Here is a 14549-nt window from a genome sequence, read left to right as displayed (position 1 = left end):
AACATTCAGACAGTTGGACTTTAAAAATTGATCCCGTAGGGGTGTGATCCCACACTTACCCATGTGGGTCCAGAGACCTTTAAAGCATCTGTTTCCCTGCATCCAGTGCTTGCAGTGAGGCCACAGGCCACACCCTCAGCAGTAATTACCACATCTTCCTTCTCTGTCTTGTCTTCCCGCCCTGTTTCTACCAGGGGGCCTTGAGCATGTCTGCTAACACTAACTGGGGCTGTTCTAGGGCTCAATGTCCTTCCCCAAACACTACTCTGTGGCTCTAAAAAATTGAGGGAGCATCCATATCGTGAGACCTGGAACGACTCAATGCAAGGGGATGCCCTCATTTCTGACAGAAAATCCTTATATTCAGACCCCTACAGTTCTTAGAACAAGTGTTGGGAGTCCTGAGCCTGGGTCACTCTCTCCCCTGCCCTGCTGCCCTGGGCTGGGCTGGGTTGGGCACTCAGCAGTCCTGGTTGAATATTGCTCATACCATACTCAACTCCCACTGTGGGCCCTGCTTCCTGGGACTCCTGGTAGACCTAGAGGGAGCGGCATCGTTGCCACTGTGCAGATGACACCCAGGCCAGGGGAGGCAAGGGCCAGCCTAAGCTTTCCAGTGGCACAGCAGAGCCTGGGTGCTCTCTCGGTGGAATTCTCCTGCAGGTCCTGCTTGTGGCCCACTCCCCGAGGTCCTGAGGAACAGCCAGGCCTAGGGCAACACCCACTCCCTGCATGGTCTGGGCCCCACCTCCTGCTCCCTGGGACTTTGGGCAAGTGGCATACCCTCTCCGCCTCACTGGTGAGGATGCTGTGGGTCCCCACCCTTGTGTAGCTGTGGGGAGACTGGGTCAGGCCTGGCAGTCCCCAGTACCCAACATAGGTTAGTTCCACATGGTCAGTGCCAGCTGGGCCTGGGGATGAGCGTGCCTGCTCGGCCACCACTCCTGTCGGGCTCAGTTGCAGGCAGCAGGATGAGGCTTTGGGCCCCGGCCATCAGCTGCACGCTGCCCACTAGATCCAGGGCTCCAGGGCCCCAAAGTCCCCAGGGAGAGCCGTCCCCACACCAGCCCATGGGGGAGCGGAGGCCCAAGTCATCAGGAGGGGTTGTCTGTGGAGGCTGCAGCCCTGAGTCTGGCACCGTTCCTGGCCCAGTGCCCTGAGGTGAGCACTGGCCCTCGGCTCCCTGACCTAGGCGTGAGGGCACCTCCTCCTGCTTCCTCTGGGAGCCCTGAGGCCCGCTGACTGCTCGGACCCAGCTCTCTGATGCAGGGAAAGCCTCCAGAAGACAAGGCCAGGTGTCCACCCCACCCTGCCTGCCCTCTTGGCCGAGACGCCTCTTACACAGATTTCCCTTTATTGATTACCTTGCATATCGCCATTATACAGCCACAAACAGGGTTCAGGAATCAAGCCGAGAGGAAGCCAGTAAGCCAGGGCCCGCGAGCCGCCTCGCCCAGTAGAGCACGGCACTCCCAGGGGAGACCGATCCAGGGTCCCAGGTGGGCCAGGGCGCAGCTGGACTTCCCCTTACAGCACACCTCACACCCTGGTCTCTCAGCTTTGGGGAGGCCTGGAACCCCCCCAGCTCCAGATAATACTGTCTCTAGATCCTTGGGAGCTTGAGGATTGGGGTATAAGCCCTGGCCTGGCCATGAGACAGTAGGGACTGGCCAGAGCTGGGCTAGCCAGGAAAGGCCCACCGGTCTCCCAGCCGGGCAGGGAGGGCTCAGTGGCTGCCCTTTTCCAGAGGCCTCAGCAGGTGATGTGTCGGCACCTGTGCCCTGCGTCCTGCTCAGACTCTGACTTCAGCCCGGGCTCTGGCCCCAGCAGGTGCTGGGGATGACCCATGGAAGGGGGTGCCATCGTGGTTCAGTCAGATCTGTGGGGCTCAGGGGGAGAGGGAGCAAAGGAGCGGAGCCCTGGCAGGTGGCCCGCCCTGGGGTTGCCTGGCCATGGCATTAGCAGGCCTGAGCACGGGAGGCTCAGAGCTTGGCCCGGGGGTGGCTCTGAAGCAGAGCACGCATGTCCAGGAGTGCCTTCTCCAGGTAGTGTGCCAGGCGGGCAGCGTTGGTCTCGGCACAGCTGTTGTAGGCTGACACGGAGAAGTTGATGTGGGCCTCCATGGGGTTATAGCAGACACCATAGCCGTCCGGGACCACAGGCCCAAAGAACATGACACAGTCTGTCTTGGCAGGGACCTGGGGATGGCATAGGACAAAGGCTTTTGCGCCTCCCTAGCTGCTCCCCTCCAGCCCCAAAGCGGCGTCAGCCTGCCCTTCTGGATCTCTGCTCCCACCCTGCTCTGCCCGAGATGCATCCTTCGGGTGGCATTCAGCTGTCACCCCCCTTGGAGCCTTCCTCGATGCTCCTGGGGGAGCTTTAACTGCTGCTTTCTCAAAGCTCCTCTGACCACCCCCAACACTTCCCAGGGGGCCGTCACTGTCCCAGTCCCCATGCTTCTAGTCTACACTGCGAGCCCCTAAGGGCAGGGACAGTAGTCTGTCCCTGCTGTATCCCAGTGCCCAGTGTTTATTCCTATCTGACTAGTAAAACAATGAAGCTAATTCTCGCATGCGAGGGTCCTGACTTCTCAGCCTCTCTGAGCTACAGGAAGTCCCCTGACCCCAGCACCCTGCCAGAACTCAGCTGCTTTGGCAGTGGGCCTGTGGTGGCATGTGTGGGTCATGCCACCCCCGAGGCCTGACTGTGGTCTGGACCTCGGCTCCATTCAGTGCAGCCTTTGTCCAGCTCTGGCCCCAGTGGGCTCTGTCCCATCCCTCCCTGGGGCAGTGCAGGGGCTCACAGGGCAGGGGCCACAGGTGGCTCAGGGGCAGCGGCCCACCTGGCTAGTGGAGAGGTTGAAGTGCATAGCGATGGCATAGGAGGTGTCCATGAAGATGTCGGGCATGCTCACCAGGTCCTCAATGGCCTGCAGCTTCAGACCCAGCAGGTGCCGGTCGAACGCCTCGCCACGGATGGCCTGTGGAGGCAGCTGTCAGGCGCAGGCGCGCTAGGCCCACAGGGTGTGTCCCTGCCCTCCTCAGGACCTCGTGGCAGCAACGCCTCTTTGCACTGCCCCTGGGACTCATGAGACCAGTATCCAGGCAAAAGAACCCTCACTTCACAGATGGGGAAACTGAGGCCCAGGGACTTGCCCAGGGAGGGAACAATATGGGATTTAAGAGCACAGGCCTGGAGCTGGATGCCCTGGCCCGATCCTGGCTGTGGGACCTTAGCAGGTCACTTAGAGCCTCAGTGTCATCTGTAACATGGGGACAGTCACTGAAATCCCCTTCCTGGGTGGCAGTGAGATCAGACTGACATCTGCATGCCCCATGGGCAGAGCCTGGCACACAGGTGCTCAGAGCCAAATGGGACCCCAGAACTCTACCCCGCCAACTACAGCGCATGCTGTTGAAGGGCAAGAACTGTGCTGTCTGCCAGGCTGTACAAGCCCTACATGTCCTGGGCTCCAAGCCTGGGGAGAGCACAACACACGAGCCACAGGCTAACCCGGCACTGGGCTGTCACTGGGCCCAGCCTCAGTTTCCCCCCAACTTTAAAATGGAGATACTTGGCCTTTCTCCAGGAGCCCCAAGGAGCAGAGGAGGGGTGGGTGATGCCGAAGGTGAGCATTTGCTGCAGGGGTGGACAGGCAGCTGGGAAATGCCAAGGGCCAAGCAGGTGGGCACAGGAGGGGCTCACTTACCCGGTCAGTGTAGGCTCGGTGGGCCTGCACAGCTTTCCGCAGTAGCTCTACCTTCTGGAGCTCCTAGGGGGTGGAGAGGGTAAGAGGGAATTGAAGTTTGTCCCTTCCCTATTCCTGCCACCCACCTGAGTAGCCCACTCCCCACCCAGCACTAGACCTTGAGCTCCTTAAGAGCAGAAACTGGAACAGCCATCTCTCTAGCCAGTCCCCAGCCAAGGCCTGACACAGGGCAGATGCTCACTGCTGGTGAGTGAATGAATGAACAGTTTTTCTATCTGGCTGCCAGGAAGCTCAAATTTTACCATGGCTAAATTCATGGCTCCATCTTCTGTTAGTTTCCCAGTGCCCTCCACAGGGCTGGAATATAATAGGTGCTCAATGTGTGTTAACAGAGTGAACAGGGAGGGAGACGGCTCAAACCCAGCTCGCCCACCATCACCCTGGACCTCTCACCATCACACTGGAGTCATCCATGGCTTTGACGAAGGCCAGCGAGTCCACGGAGGCTGAGCGGATGGTATCGGTTCGGCCCAGGTGAAACATGCGCAGGGAAGCACTTTCGTACGTGGCACATGCTTGCTTGTAGATCCTGGGTGGGAGATGGGGCTGGGTACACCCCTGGCAGGTTGCCCGCACCTCCACCCCGAGGTCTCACCTCACCTTCTGGGGGGGGCAGGGCAGGGGATACCTGTAGTAGGCCAGCTGTAGCGCCATCTGGATAAAGGCATCTGGGCTCAGCTTCTCTGACTTGGGGAAGTCTTTCCCGAAGTGGTGGAACACCATCACCGTGAGGTCCAGGTCCTGGATCATGCTGGGGGGCGTGGGGGTCAAGGTGAGGGGCAGGCCCCCCGTGGCCCCTGCCAACCCCAGGGAGGGCCCAAGAGCGCTCTCAGAGTCAGCTGGAAACCACGACAGACCTGGAACAGGAGCCCGTCAGGCTCAAGGGGTGCGGCCCTCTCCGTCAGTGCCCAGTGCTTACATGCTGAGGTTCTGCTTAGCCTTCTCGATGTCGTTCTTGATCTCGGGGGTGATGTTGAACCGCAGCTTCTTGGGCATAGGTAGGGGCACCATGGGAGACCGCACGAGCTCGGGCTTCTTCCTGCAGGGGACCTGGGCCCTCAGGCTCATGCTGGGGCCTGGGGAGCCTGGGGCCCTCCCTGAGACTGGGGTAGGGAGGAGGTGTCCCTGAAGGTACAAGGGGACGCAACTCCTCTTTGCACTGCCCCTGGGACTCATGAGACCAGTGTCCAGGCAAAAGAACCCTCACTTCACAGATGGGGAGAGGCCGTTTTGGGTCCAGGGAGCATCTTGGGTTGGTCTTCTGAAAACTGCCTTTACCCCAGCTTTCAAGTGGCCAAAGAGAAGGCCTGGAGAAGGGAAGGGACTTGTCAAGGTCACACAGCTGGCAGAGCCGGAATTCACACCCAGGTCTGACCGACTGGAAAACCAATGCCCTCTTCTGGCTTCCTTTGAAGAAACAGATTCCCAGGCACAAGGGAGAATGCCATCCCACCGCAAGGTAGGCTGCCAACTCACGTGAACTCAACCACATGGTCCACGAGGGTGATGATAGGGGGGCCCTCTGCTGCTGCGTGCTCATAAACCAGCCCGCAGGAGCCGTCTTCTGCCACGATGAACTGGGTAGGGGATGGGGACCCATCAGCCCCCGGTCCCTGGAGCCACTCTCTGGCTGGGTCCCGTGGCAGGGGTCTCCTTGAAGCCATCTCAGGAATTATGTTTTTATAAGCAGCTAACACTCATGGGGGGCTGGGGCCTGTCCTGGGCTACACGGAGCTCACATACCTCACTGAGTCCCTGTAACTACCCTACCAGGGAGTCCCACTGCCCCCTCAGTTTACAGGCCCAGAGAGGGAAATGCATGACTGAGCCTGCACCACTCTGCCTGGCTCTGCGTCTCGGACTCTCCCCGAAGTGCTGAAGGAGTGTGCTGGGGTGGCAGCGGTTTCTGGGCCAGACCCAGTAATGATCGGCTGACTGCCCAGTGATTAAAGCTGCATCCACCTGCTGGCTTCCCACCTGCTTTATGAGCTGGGAGGCCTGGGAGGCCAGGGACGCCCAAGCAAAGGGCAGGAAGCCCTGAGGCCACAGTGGGCCCAGTTTTGTTGTGTGTCTGGGCTGGGAGTCCCGGCCCTATTGGGTCCTCACCTGCAGTGTCTTGTCAAACCAGCGGTTGCCACTGTTGAGCCTGCCACCACCCCCATGCAGCATCTGGCCGGCCACATGGCTGCGGTACACGTCTTCTGAGACCCGGGGCATGGGCGCATCCAGGCACACGGTGAAGATGCTCTTCTGGATGGAGCGCACTGACTCCCGGTTCACCTTGTCTGCAGAGACATGAGGGAGGGGCACGAGATGGGTTGTCAGGCCCGGGGGGACCCCCAGAGTGTTTACTGGGGCTGGGTGCAGGCTTCAGAGCTTTCTGCCCAACAACCCTGCAGCCTCCCAGCACCCGGAGGCAGGGCCCAACATCTGATCCACTTTAGAAGTGAGGAAACAAGCCCAGGGTCACCCGAAGAGCCACTGTGGCAGTCAGGGATCCAACACGGGTCCGATTCTGGGGACAACGCCCCTGACCCACAGGAGCTGGAGGGAACGTGGAGGTAGAGGTGGGCTCCTCAGCCAGAGGACTTGGATGCCCACCAAAATTTACTAACAGAGGGAAAGTAACTTAACCCAACTGAGCTGCAGTGTCCTTATCTGTGAAATGGGGCAACACCCACTCTGAGTTGAGAGGATTCAGTGAGAAACATGGCTGCCCAGGGCCGGGTGTGCCCAGAGGCCAGGACATGGGCCTCCCTGGCCCCTCCCATGGGCACCTTTGATGAGTGTGCTGTATGCCTTGGCCCAGGAGTTGCGGTGGTTGGAGGTGAGGATGCCCACAGGCTCTTTGTTAGTTTGCAGTGACGAGTTCCAGATCTTCTCCAGTTGTGCGAAGATCTGATCTGAGGTCAGGGGTGTCCCGTCACTGTGGTACACGTCCAGCTCAAAAAACTGTGCAGACACAAGCAGGTGGAGAGGAGGAGGGCTGACGGGGTCTTAGACTGGCAGCAGCCACCTCCCAACCCACCCTCCTCCTGCCCTTGGCAGCCCAGAAGTCCTAGCCAGGGCCGTCGTGGGCCCAGCCGAGAGGATGGAGTCAGGCCGAGGTGAGAGCGAGTGGAGGCCCTCGGGCTGGGCACCCAGTGGACTCCCAGGGCGTGCCTGTACCTGGCGGGAAACTGGTTTCTGGTGCTACCCCCTCCTCCCCTGCAGGAGGGTGGGAGCCCACCCACTTGGTAGTTGTGCACCACAGTGATGTGCATGGGTGGCTTCTTGGTCTTGCTGAAGTTGGTGACTGAGTCCTGCTTGGGGCCTGGCACACGGCAGGAAGACAGGATCTGGTAGTACTGGTTCATGCACAGTGGCTTTCCGCCCAGGTACTCCACAGGCAGGGTCTCGCTGCAGGGGCAGAGGGACAGTGAGGGGGCCACTGGGCAAGTGAGCAGAAGGGCAGGACCACAGGGAGCTGCCAGGATGGCTCAGAGCTGGGTTGGGGTCAAGAGGGCTGTGTCCCACCCTGGGTGGGCCCTGCTGAGTCAGCCTGGAAGCTCCCTTCCCCTCTCTGTGCATCAGCTTGCCACAGAAGGGATGAAGCAGCCAGGCAACCCCCAGGACACCAATTCCAGGGGTCTCTCAGGGTAGTTATCAGGAGAGGCCCTAGCAGCTGTGGCATAGGACCTAGGCATCCCACTCCCCCTGCTCTGCCTCCCCGACCCCAAAAGAGCCTGGGCCAACAAGATGTGAGAGCCCCTGAGTGCCTGAACTCTGGACCTGCCCAGCGCCTCGGCTGACTGATGGCTGCTAGGCCCCTGCTTGAGTGGCGGTGGTAATTAGGCAGATGGGGTGGGGGCAGGCCAGGGCTGCTCACTTGTCAATCATGGCCTTGAAATCCAACACGCCCTCAATGAATTTGGCAGCAAACCTGGAGGGATGAATTAGAGATAAGAACCTGTATGGACACCCCCACGGGAGGGCCTAGGGTCAGGGACACCTGTTGGGGTACGGAAAAGTCTCATCAAGGGGGTGACTGATTGCTTCACTTCTTACTGCTTCCAGAAAGCCTGAGGGAGTTCAAGTGCAAGCCCTGTGCTCCAGGCCCTCACCCTTCTAAGCCTGCTTTCTCTAATCTCCAGAGGGAGGGCTGTTCCAAGGGCTCAGGGAGATGCCACTGGCTAAGAGTCTGGCAGTAAGCACTCAGGTGCTTGTGAGTCAATGCTGATCCCACCCACAGAGGGCTCGAGGTCCTGAACCTTGGGGAGCAGAGGGTGAATGGAATGCAGTGGCTCGAGGTGTTCCCTCCACTAGGTACCTTCCTGTTTCGGGGCCTCTGTGTCCCCCAGGCCACCTGCCTCAACCGGGCCTTCCTCCCTGGACTGTATATGGGCGACACCAAACACGCCCAACACTGCGCTACCCCTGGCTCCCAACAGGGGACCACTGGCTGGAGTTCTTGGGCCTGAACTGCTGGCTCTTCCTGGGGTGTCCTGGTTCCTTTAAGAGAAGCAGGTGGTGGCCCATGTGGCTGGCCCTTGAGCAGGAGATCCCTGTCACTGGTATTTTTATCCCTGCTAGCACTGGAAGAGAGCCAGGGAAAGTGACATGGCCAAATGTAGAAAAGGGGACTGTGTACAAAGGTCATCCCTATGGTGTGGTGAGAAGAGAGGGAAGGAGGGGTGAAGTGCTGGACTGGGGCTGAGAGGTAGCTTCAGGTTTAGGGGGACAGAGGGAACCCCATCCGTGGTTTGGTGGTTAACAGTTATGAAGCTTTGCAGCTGGGAAGACCCTGTTTCCTATCCTGGATCGAGGGGACAATCCTGAAAGGTGATCCTGGGCAGGTCCTTTCACTACTCTGAGCCTCAGTGTCCCCATCTGTAAAAGAGGCATGATGCTTCCTACTTCATAAAGTTGTTTATGGTAATGAAAGATAATGACCAGGGCTGGGGCCCCTCTAATCTCCCGGTGGGAGGGGACTGCAGGGCCCCAGAAATGCCACTCACCGGAGCTGTCCCTGCCGATCCACAAAGTCCTGCTTAGGCAGTGCTACACCTGGGCTGGAGTAGATGACCAGGGGCTGGCGGTACTGGAGGTAGGCCGTTTTGAGCCACCACTCGGACAGCTGGGCAAGGACCAAAGCCTGTGAGGAGGGGTGGGCGGGGACCTGGTGCCCCTTCCCCGTCAGGGCCAGGGAACCTGGCTGGCCCCCTCTGCCCCGTCTAGAGAGCACAGGTTCCCAAAGTGAATGCTCAGATCCAGATCCCCCTGCCCTCTTAACGCCACCAGCAGGGTCTCATCATTGTCCTTTAGCCTAAGCCAATCAGCATTAGCAAGAGAGACCAGCATTACCTAGAAAAAGAGGGCCAAGAAGAGGACTAGCAGGAGAGCTGGGGTGGGGGAAGAAAAGAGGCAGAAATGTGAGTTATTTTTCTTCATCTTTCACATTTTTGGTCAATGATTTTACTACTTTCCAAAATAAAAATATATGTCTGATAGATAGAAAGGCAAAAAACCAAAACCTATATAAAAGGAAAGCAGGGCAAAAGATTTTTGTGATCACCCTGGGTGGCCACTGCCCAAGGAGGCAGGGTCCGGGGCTCAGTGCTACCCTTGGGACCCTGGTCCTCTATGGCCTCAGATTCACTGGTGTCTGCCTGGGGACTGGACACCCACTTGGACCTCAAGTTCAGGGCAATCTGGGGGAAGCTCATTGTGAGGATCAATATTTGCACTAGTGACAAGATGTGGGTGACACGTCTGGCATCCCCACCCAGTGGCCTGTCCTGTCTGGGGTGGGGTTATTTCTATTGGGTGAGCAGTGCCTCTGGAGCCCAGCCATGGACATGTTAAAGGCTCCTGTCCTGGGCTGTGCAGACTCCCAGGGGACTGCCACCCTTGAGCCTTATGTGCTCACTGTGCATTCCCCCTCACCCCACCGCGCCCATGCACACACCCACCACGCCTTCCTCTGGCAGATCCCTCAGCCCCTGGGCCCCCAGGCCCCCACTGTTTCCTCACCCAACCTCAAACAGCAGTGAGAGGTGCCTCTTTGCCACACAGATGCCCTTAGGGAGAGCCGGCCTGTTAGGCCACTAGCCTCGCGTCCTTGTCAAGAGGAGAGGAGGGCAGTGGGCCCAGACTGCAAGGCAGGCCAGTGGGAGGCTGCTGTCTGAGGTCCTGCAGCCTGAGGATAGGACCCCAGTCGGCCAGCTCGTCCTGTGCAGCTGGGGCCTCCCTGCAAGCTGCTGTGTGGCTCTGGGCTTTCAGTCTATCTCTCTGGGCCTCAGTTTCCTCAGCTGTAGATCTGGGAGGGACAGACAGGAGCTCTTTCCCCTTGGGGACAGCTGGGCTGTCCTTCAGCCAGGGTCCCCCACTCTCCTAGCAAGCTCAGAGCCTCTGGCCAGAGCTGAAGACACTAGAGGAGACCCTGCCGATGCGGGCACTGCTCCAGTGAGAATCTGCTGTGCGGTGGGGCCCTCTGGGTGGAGGAGGATGTCCCTATCCCTTTAGCCAGAAACTTCTGTTTGAAGGAGTTCTGGGCCAAACAAAGTCGGAAAACTGCCAGCTCAGACTCTCTGAGTGCCTTCCAAAGCCAGCGTCCTGATTCTGGAGCCCAAGGTCCTGACCGGCCAAGGCTCAGCATGAGCTACTGCCAGGTCCAGGCTCCCACCTCCACGTGCGGCCCCGGCGCCCACCTGCCCTCCGAGCACCTCCCATCTTAGGGCCCAACCGCTCTGGTGTTCTCCCACAGCCCTGCTACTCCCTCGCTCATCCGCATCACGGCAAGTGCCCCTCTTCCTCCCCCAACAGTTGCTTTAGGTCAGGCCTGCTTCCCGGTGGCTCCCATCAGCAAGTGCCATTGGCGCTGCCTCCAATACATGCTGGACCAAATGACTGTCCCCTCTGTCCCTGCCAGCATCTCCTCCGAGGTGAGGGCACCAGCCTCCCCACCTGCCACCTGCTCCGTCTTGCTTCCCTCCCAGCAGCCAGGGCAGTCCACTCCAGCCTCTGTCCCCAAACACGCCAAGCTGTTGCCACCTTTGCCTGTGCTGTTTTCTGTCTGTTTCAGATCCAGCCCTGCCCTCCCTGGCCATTCGGAACAGAGACCTGCCATTCTCCTCCTCTCACTCTTTCTCACCATCCTTTCTTATTTCTACACAACCTCACTGCCTGAAACGACCTCGTCTGCTCACTCGCGAACTGTTCCTCACCTCTCTCCCCACCCTACTTGAGTGCCAACTCCAGGACCATCCTCTGTGTCCTTGCTCACCCTGCACCCTCCCTAGTGCCAGGCACAGAGCAAGTACTCAAGAAACTGTGGCACAAACAAAAGCACCAGAGCAGTTGGTACTGGAAAATTCTTTGCATGCAGCCAGCAACAGGCCACAGTTAAGGTCACTCACAATGACCCAGAGCCTCTGGGAGGGCCCCTCTCCCCAACCCTCCGTGGGAAGTGGGGGAACCTGTGTCCCCTCAGTTCTCACTCACCCAGTTTTCTGACTTCCTGGCCCTGCGCTCCAGCCCCTTCTGCAGGCGCTCCCCTACACCGCCTGTGGTCTGAAACTCTTCTACCAGCTGCTTGGTTTGGGCCCACTCCTCCTCGCTCACGATAGGCTGCAGGGCCTTGAGATAATGGTCCAGGGTCTGCTGGAGCAGGGGCACGGGCAGCCGGGGCAGCGAGTCCTGGTGTGCCTTGAAGCGGCCGGGAGCCTTCATCAGGGAGGAGGGCTTGAGGAAGCCCACGGGCTTTACCTGCAGGCAGAACATCCTGCTCATTCTCTCACCTGCTCTGGGAGGCCCCGGCAATCCCAAAGCTGCCGCCCTGGGCGCTTATATGCCCATCCCTGGGGTCATAGACGGCCTCTTGGGTGGCGCCCGCCCTGCTTCCCAGCCTTCAAGCTCTAGGTGTCTCCACCTCTCAAGGGCCTGAAGATACAGGTAGGGATGGGGGCAAGGTAGGGCGTGGCCTCTGATCTTGGCAGGGCTCAGGAGAGCCAGTCAGGATGAGTGGCATCCCATGGGGGTGGAGGTTGGGGTGACCTCTCACCTGTCTGGATGTACAGGACCCCCACCTTTCTCACCCTAGGACAATGAGCCAGCCAGTGAGGTGACTGCTCCCACCCAGGAGTGCCCACCTCCTTTTTCCCCACCCTTGGCAGGCTGAGAAACAACAGGAAAGAAGAAAAAAATCAGAGAGAGCCAGACGATGATAGCACCTTTAGGTGAGGGGAGGGACTCAGCTTTTTTTTGTCTGTGGGGTGGGGATAGGGGTGGCGTGGGAGCAGCGCTATGTCAGGAGAGAGCTGAGTGGCCTGGCAAGGTGGGTGAGATGTGGCAGAGAGAGCCTAGGAGAGCCTGGAGGCAGGCAGAAAGAGAGACAAGAGGTTGAGGCTGCTTGCGGCAGCGGGTAGGCAATTGGCAGAGGCTCCATTCCGTACCTTCTCTTTCTGCTGCCCGTCCTCCATGGCAGGACTGAGGTTCTGAGCCCTGTCTGTCTGCCTTGGGCTGGATCTCTAAGCCTAACTGTGCTACCAAGTGGGCGGGCAGAACCTAGCAAGAGACAGCCACTTGCCCGGGCTGGAAAGAGAAGACAAGAGCCAAGATTCAGGAGGGAGGCAGAGAGGCAGTGGTGATGGCAGTGGTGATGGCTATGGTGGTTGTAGTGGCATCTGGGGTGGTGGCCGTGGCAGGAGAGGCTGCACTACCCTCCCTCACTTCCAGAAGTGAAGGAATGGGGAATAGGTGAGGGGGCTGCTGGCTGGCACTGAGTAGGAGGAAACCTGAAAAACTTGCCCCTTTCTTCTCTGATGGGCCTAGCGCCATGGAAGCAGGTCAAAAGGTATTAAAAAATCCACCTGCTGGAATCTGTGTAACTGTTTGATGAGGAAAAACGTGGCTGGAGGCAGAAACTGCCTGGCCGCTGAGGTTATACCACAACCCTAAAACCAGTCCTGGAAATTGGGACTGCAGCAAGGAACCAGCAACTGGGAAAGGGCCCTAGGCGGGCAGTGGCTGCTAAGAGCCTTGCCCATTTCACCGTTTCCCTCCAGGGCTCTTGGGACCCTCTGGCTTACCCTCCCACCAAAGCCTGGTTCTCTCAATCTGTGGCTCATTCAGCTGGGGGCCAAGAGTAGAGGACTTTGGGCATTAAAAACAAACTAAAGGACTCTGGCTTTAGAACTGGGCTGGATTTGCATCACCAGATCCAGGAGACTCTGGCCAAGTTGCCCCTTGGCCCAGATTCCCTAGCAGTAAAGTGATCAGCCCACCCAGCAGATCCTGGAGGGGGACCTGGAAGCTGTCCATGGGATGAAGACACCGTTTAGGTGGCAGTGGCAAAGGTGGGGTGGAGGCTTGGAGTCTCGGGGGACGTGGAGAACCTTTGGGCCAGCAGATGAGTGAGCTCAACTCTCTGGGCCTGGCAGTGCCTGTCTGATCATCCTTCTCTGCACAGATGGAGATACAAGCAGAGATATGCTTGAGTAGAGAGGAAAGGAACCCAAATCTGGATAGCAGCTCTGGCTTGCTCCAGGCTGCCCTGTTGGGAGGGCTGGCAAGGGAGGTAGTTATGGGCAAGTGGGGTAGGGACTGGTGGAGAGAGAGGGCATGGGGCTGCCACCTGCTGCCTCCTACTGGTCTGAGGATTTTCTGAGCAGTGAGCAGTCCAGCTTGAGGCCTCCACATGACTTTCTCCGGCCACACACAATTCCCCAGGGGCCATTTGATAAGCCCAAGGAGGTGGACCAACTAGACGGACTGGAGAAGTGGCTCTGGCCTGGGCGGAGATGGCTCAGGCTCAGGGTGCGATCGGTGTGTGAGTCAGAGAATATCCACTCCGGCTCCTGTCTAAGGGTGGAGGTGCTGCCTGAAGCCAGGTCCCCACTAACTTTTCTGGGTCTTTGGAATTTAGCTCCACAGGACCTGGGCTCAATCCGGCCTCTGACCTTGTGCCTCAGTCTCCTCCTCTGCCAAACGGGATTAGCACACCTGTCGACCCCACCCCGGCAGCTGCTGACCGCGTTGCACAGCCGCCGCTCGGCCGCTTCCCCTCGACGGCCTGCTTCCCCATTCCGGCTCAGCTGCGTGGCTGGCGCGACCCGCTGCCCGCCCGCCCCGTCCAAGGCCCACCAGGCGGGTCTCCCGGCAACACTTACCACGGTCCTGGCCGCGAAGGCCAACATATCGGCGACCGGCCCGCGGACCCTGTCCGCTCCGCCCCGACGCTGGGCAAAGTCCGCGCCGCCGCCGCCGCCGTTGGGGGGTTCCGGCTAGATGCTCTGGGCCAAGGTCGCCGAGTCACCGCCGCCAGCCGGTAGAGGCGGCCCCGCGGCCACCCACCGGGCCGGGCCGGGCCGGCGGTGGGCTGGCGACCCCGGGAGGAGGACTCTCGGGCGGGGCCTCCAGCGGGTCGCAGGCCCCGGCGTCTAGCAGCGAGCGCCGGGCGGGGCCACCGCGCGGGGCGGGGCCGGCGGCACAGTTAGCTGTAGGGCTACCCCGCGAGGCGGCGGAGGCCGGGGAGAGGGGCGACGCAGGGGCCGCGGTCCAGCAGCTCGCTGGCTCGCACCTCCAGGGGCCGCCTGGGCTGCGGGAGGCAGTGGTGTGCACTCCCTCAGGCCATTTGGTGTCCTCGAACGCTACTCTCAGAGTGGCAGGAAAACACAAACGTGTCAACAGGGGAATGCCCTCTAATATTCCTCGGGATAGGGTCAGGGCCACACGCGAAGGTGACAGGTGGGGACCGCCCCGCAAAAGCATGGCTGCCGCGCTTCCAGCGCCCGGCGGGCCG

The 14549-nt window shown here is 59.7% G+C and overlaps 1 protein-coding gene across 3 annotated transcripts; it reads right to left on the bottom strand.

The window, feature by feature from the left end:
* Positions 1 to 1337: 1337 nt before the first annotated feature.
* On the bottom strand, positions 1338 to 14478 carry CRAT (carnitine O-acetyltransferase). 3 transcript variants are annotated; one of them, XM_017676362.3, is made up of 15 exons: positions 13918 to 14478; positions 12202 to 12340; positions 11252 to 11515; positions 8767 to 8885; positions 7638 to 7691; positions 7003 to 7168; positions 6547 to 6721; positions 5876 to 6054; positions 5246 to 5346; positions 4689 to 4808; positions 4398 to 4520; positions 4163 to 4298; positions 3710 to 3772; positions 2843 to 2980; positions 1338 to 2198 (listed from the first exon to the last, which is right to left on the bottom strand). In XM_017676362.3, the coding sequence occupies exons 2-15, from the start codon at positions 12226 to 12228 to the stop codon at positions 1983 to 1985; spliced, it is 1881 nt and encodes a 626-aa protein (XP_017531851.1). In that variant the 5' UTR covers positions 12229 to 12340; positions 13918 to 14478; the 3' UTR covers positions 1338 to 1982. The 3 variants fall into 3 exon arrangements, with proteins under 3 accessions (XP_017531851.1, XP_017531850.1, XP_036863856.1); XM_017676361.3 differs by lacking the exon at positions 12202 to 12340 and having other exon boundaries at positions 13918 to 14476; XM_037007961.2 differs by lacking the exons at positions 11252 to 11515; positions 12202 to 12340 and having other exon boundaries at positions 13918 to 14477.
* Between the last annotated feature and the right edge of the window lie 71 nt (positions 14479 to 14549).

The sequence above is a fragment of the Manis javanica genome, chromosome 2, assembly GCF_040802235.1.
Source record: "Manis javanica isolate MJ-LG chromosome 2, MJ_LKY, whole genome shotgun sequence".
Taxonomy (NCBI): Eukaryota; Metazoa; Chordata; class Mammalia; order Pholidota; family Manidae; genus Manis; species Manis javanica.
The sequence above is the reverse complement of the archived record's forward strand: the minus strand, read 5'-3'. Positions and strand labels throughout refer to the sequence as shown.

What these genes read in the sequence shown, in the direction of transcription:
- CRAT (XM_017676362.3), bottom strand. Translation starts at nt 12,228, where the DNA reads ATGGAGGACGGGCAGCAGAAAGAGAAG. An exon ending in TTCAAGGCCATGATTGACAA is followed by an intron (nt 7,169 to 7,637) that starts GTGAGCAGCCCT and finishes CTGCCCCTGCAG; the next exon opens with CGAGACCCTGCCTGTGGAGT. An exon ending in TGGATGACTCCAGTGTGATG is followed by an intron (nt 3,773 to 4,162) that starts GTGAGAGGTCCA and finishes TCCACCCCCTAG; the next exon opens with GAGCTCCAGAAGGTAGAGCT.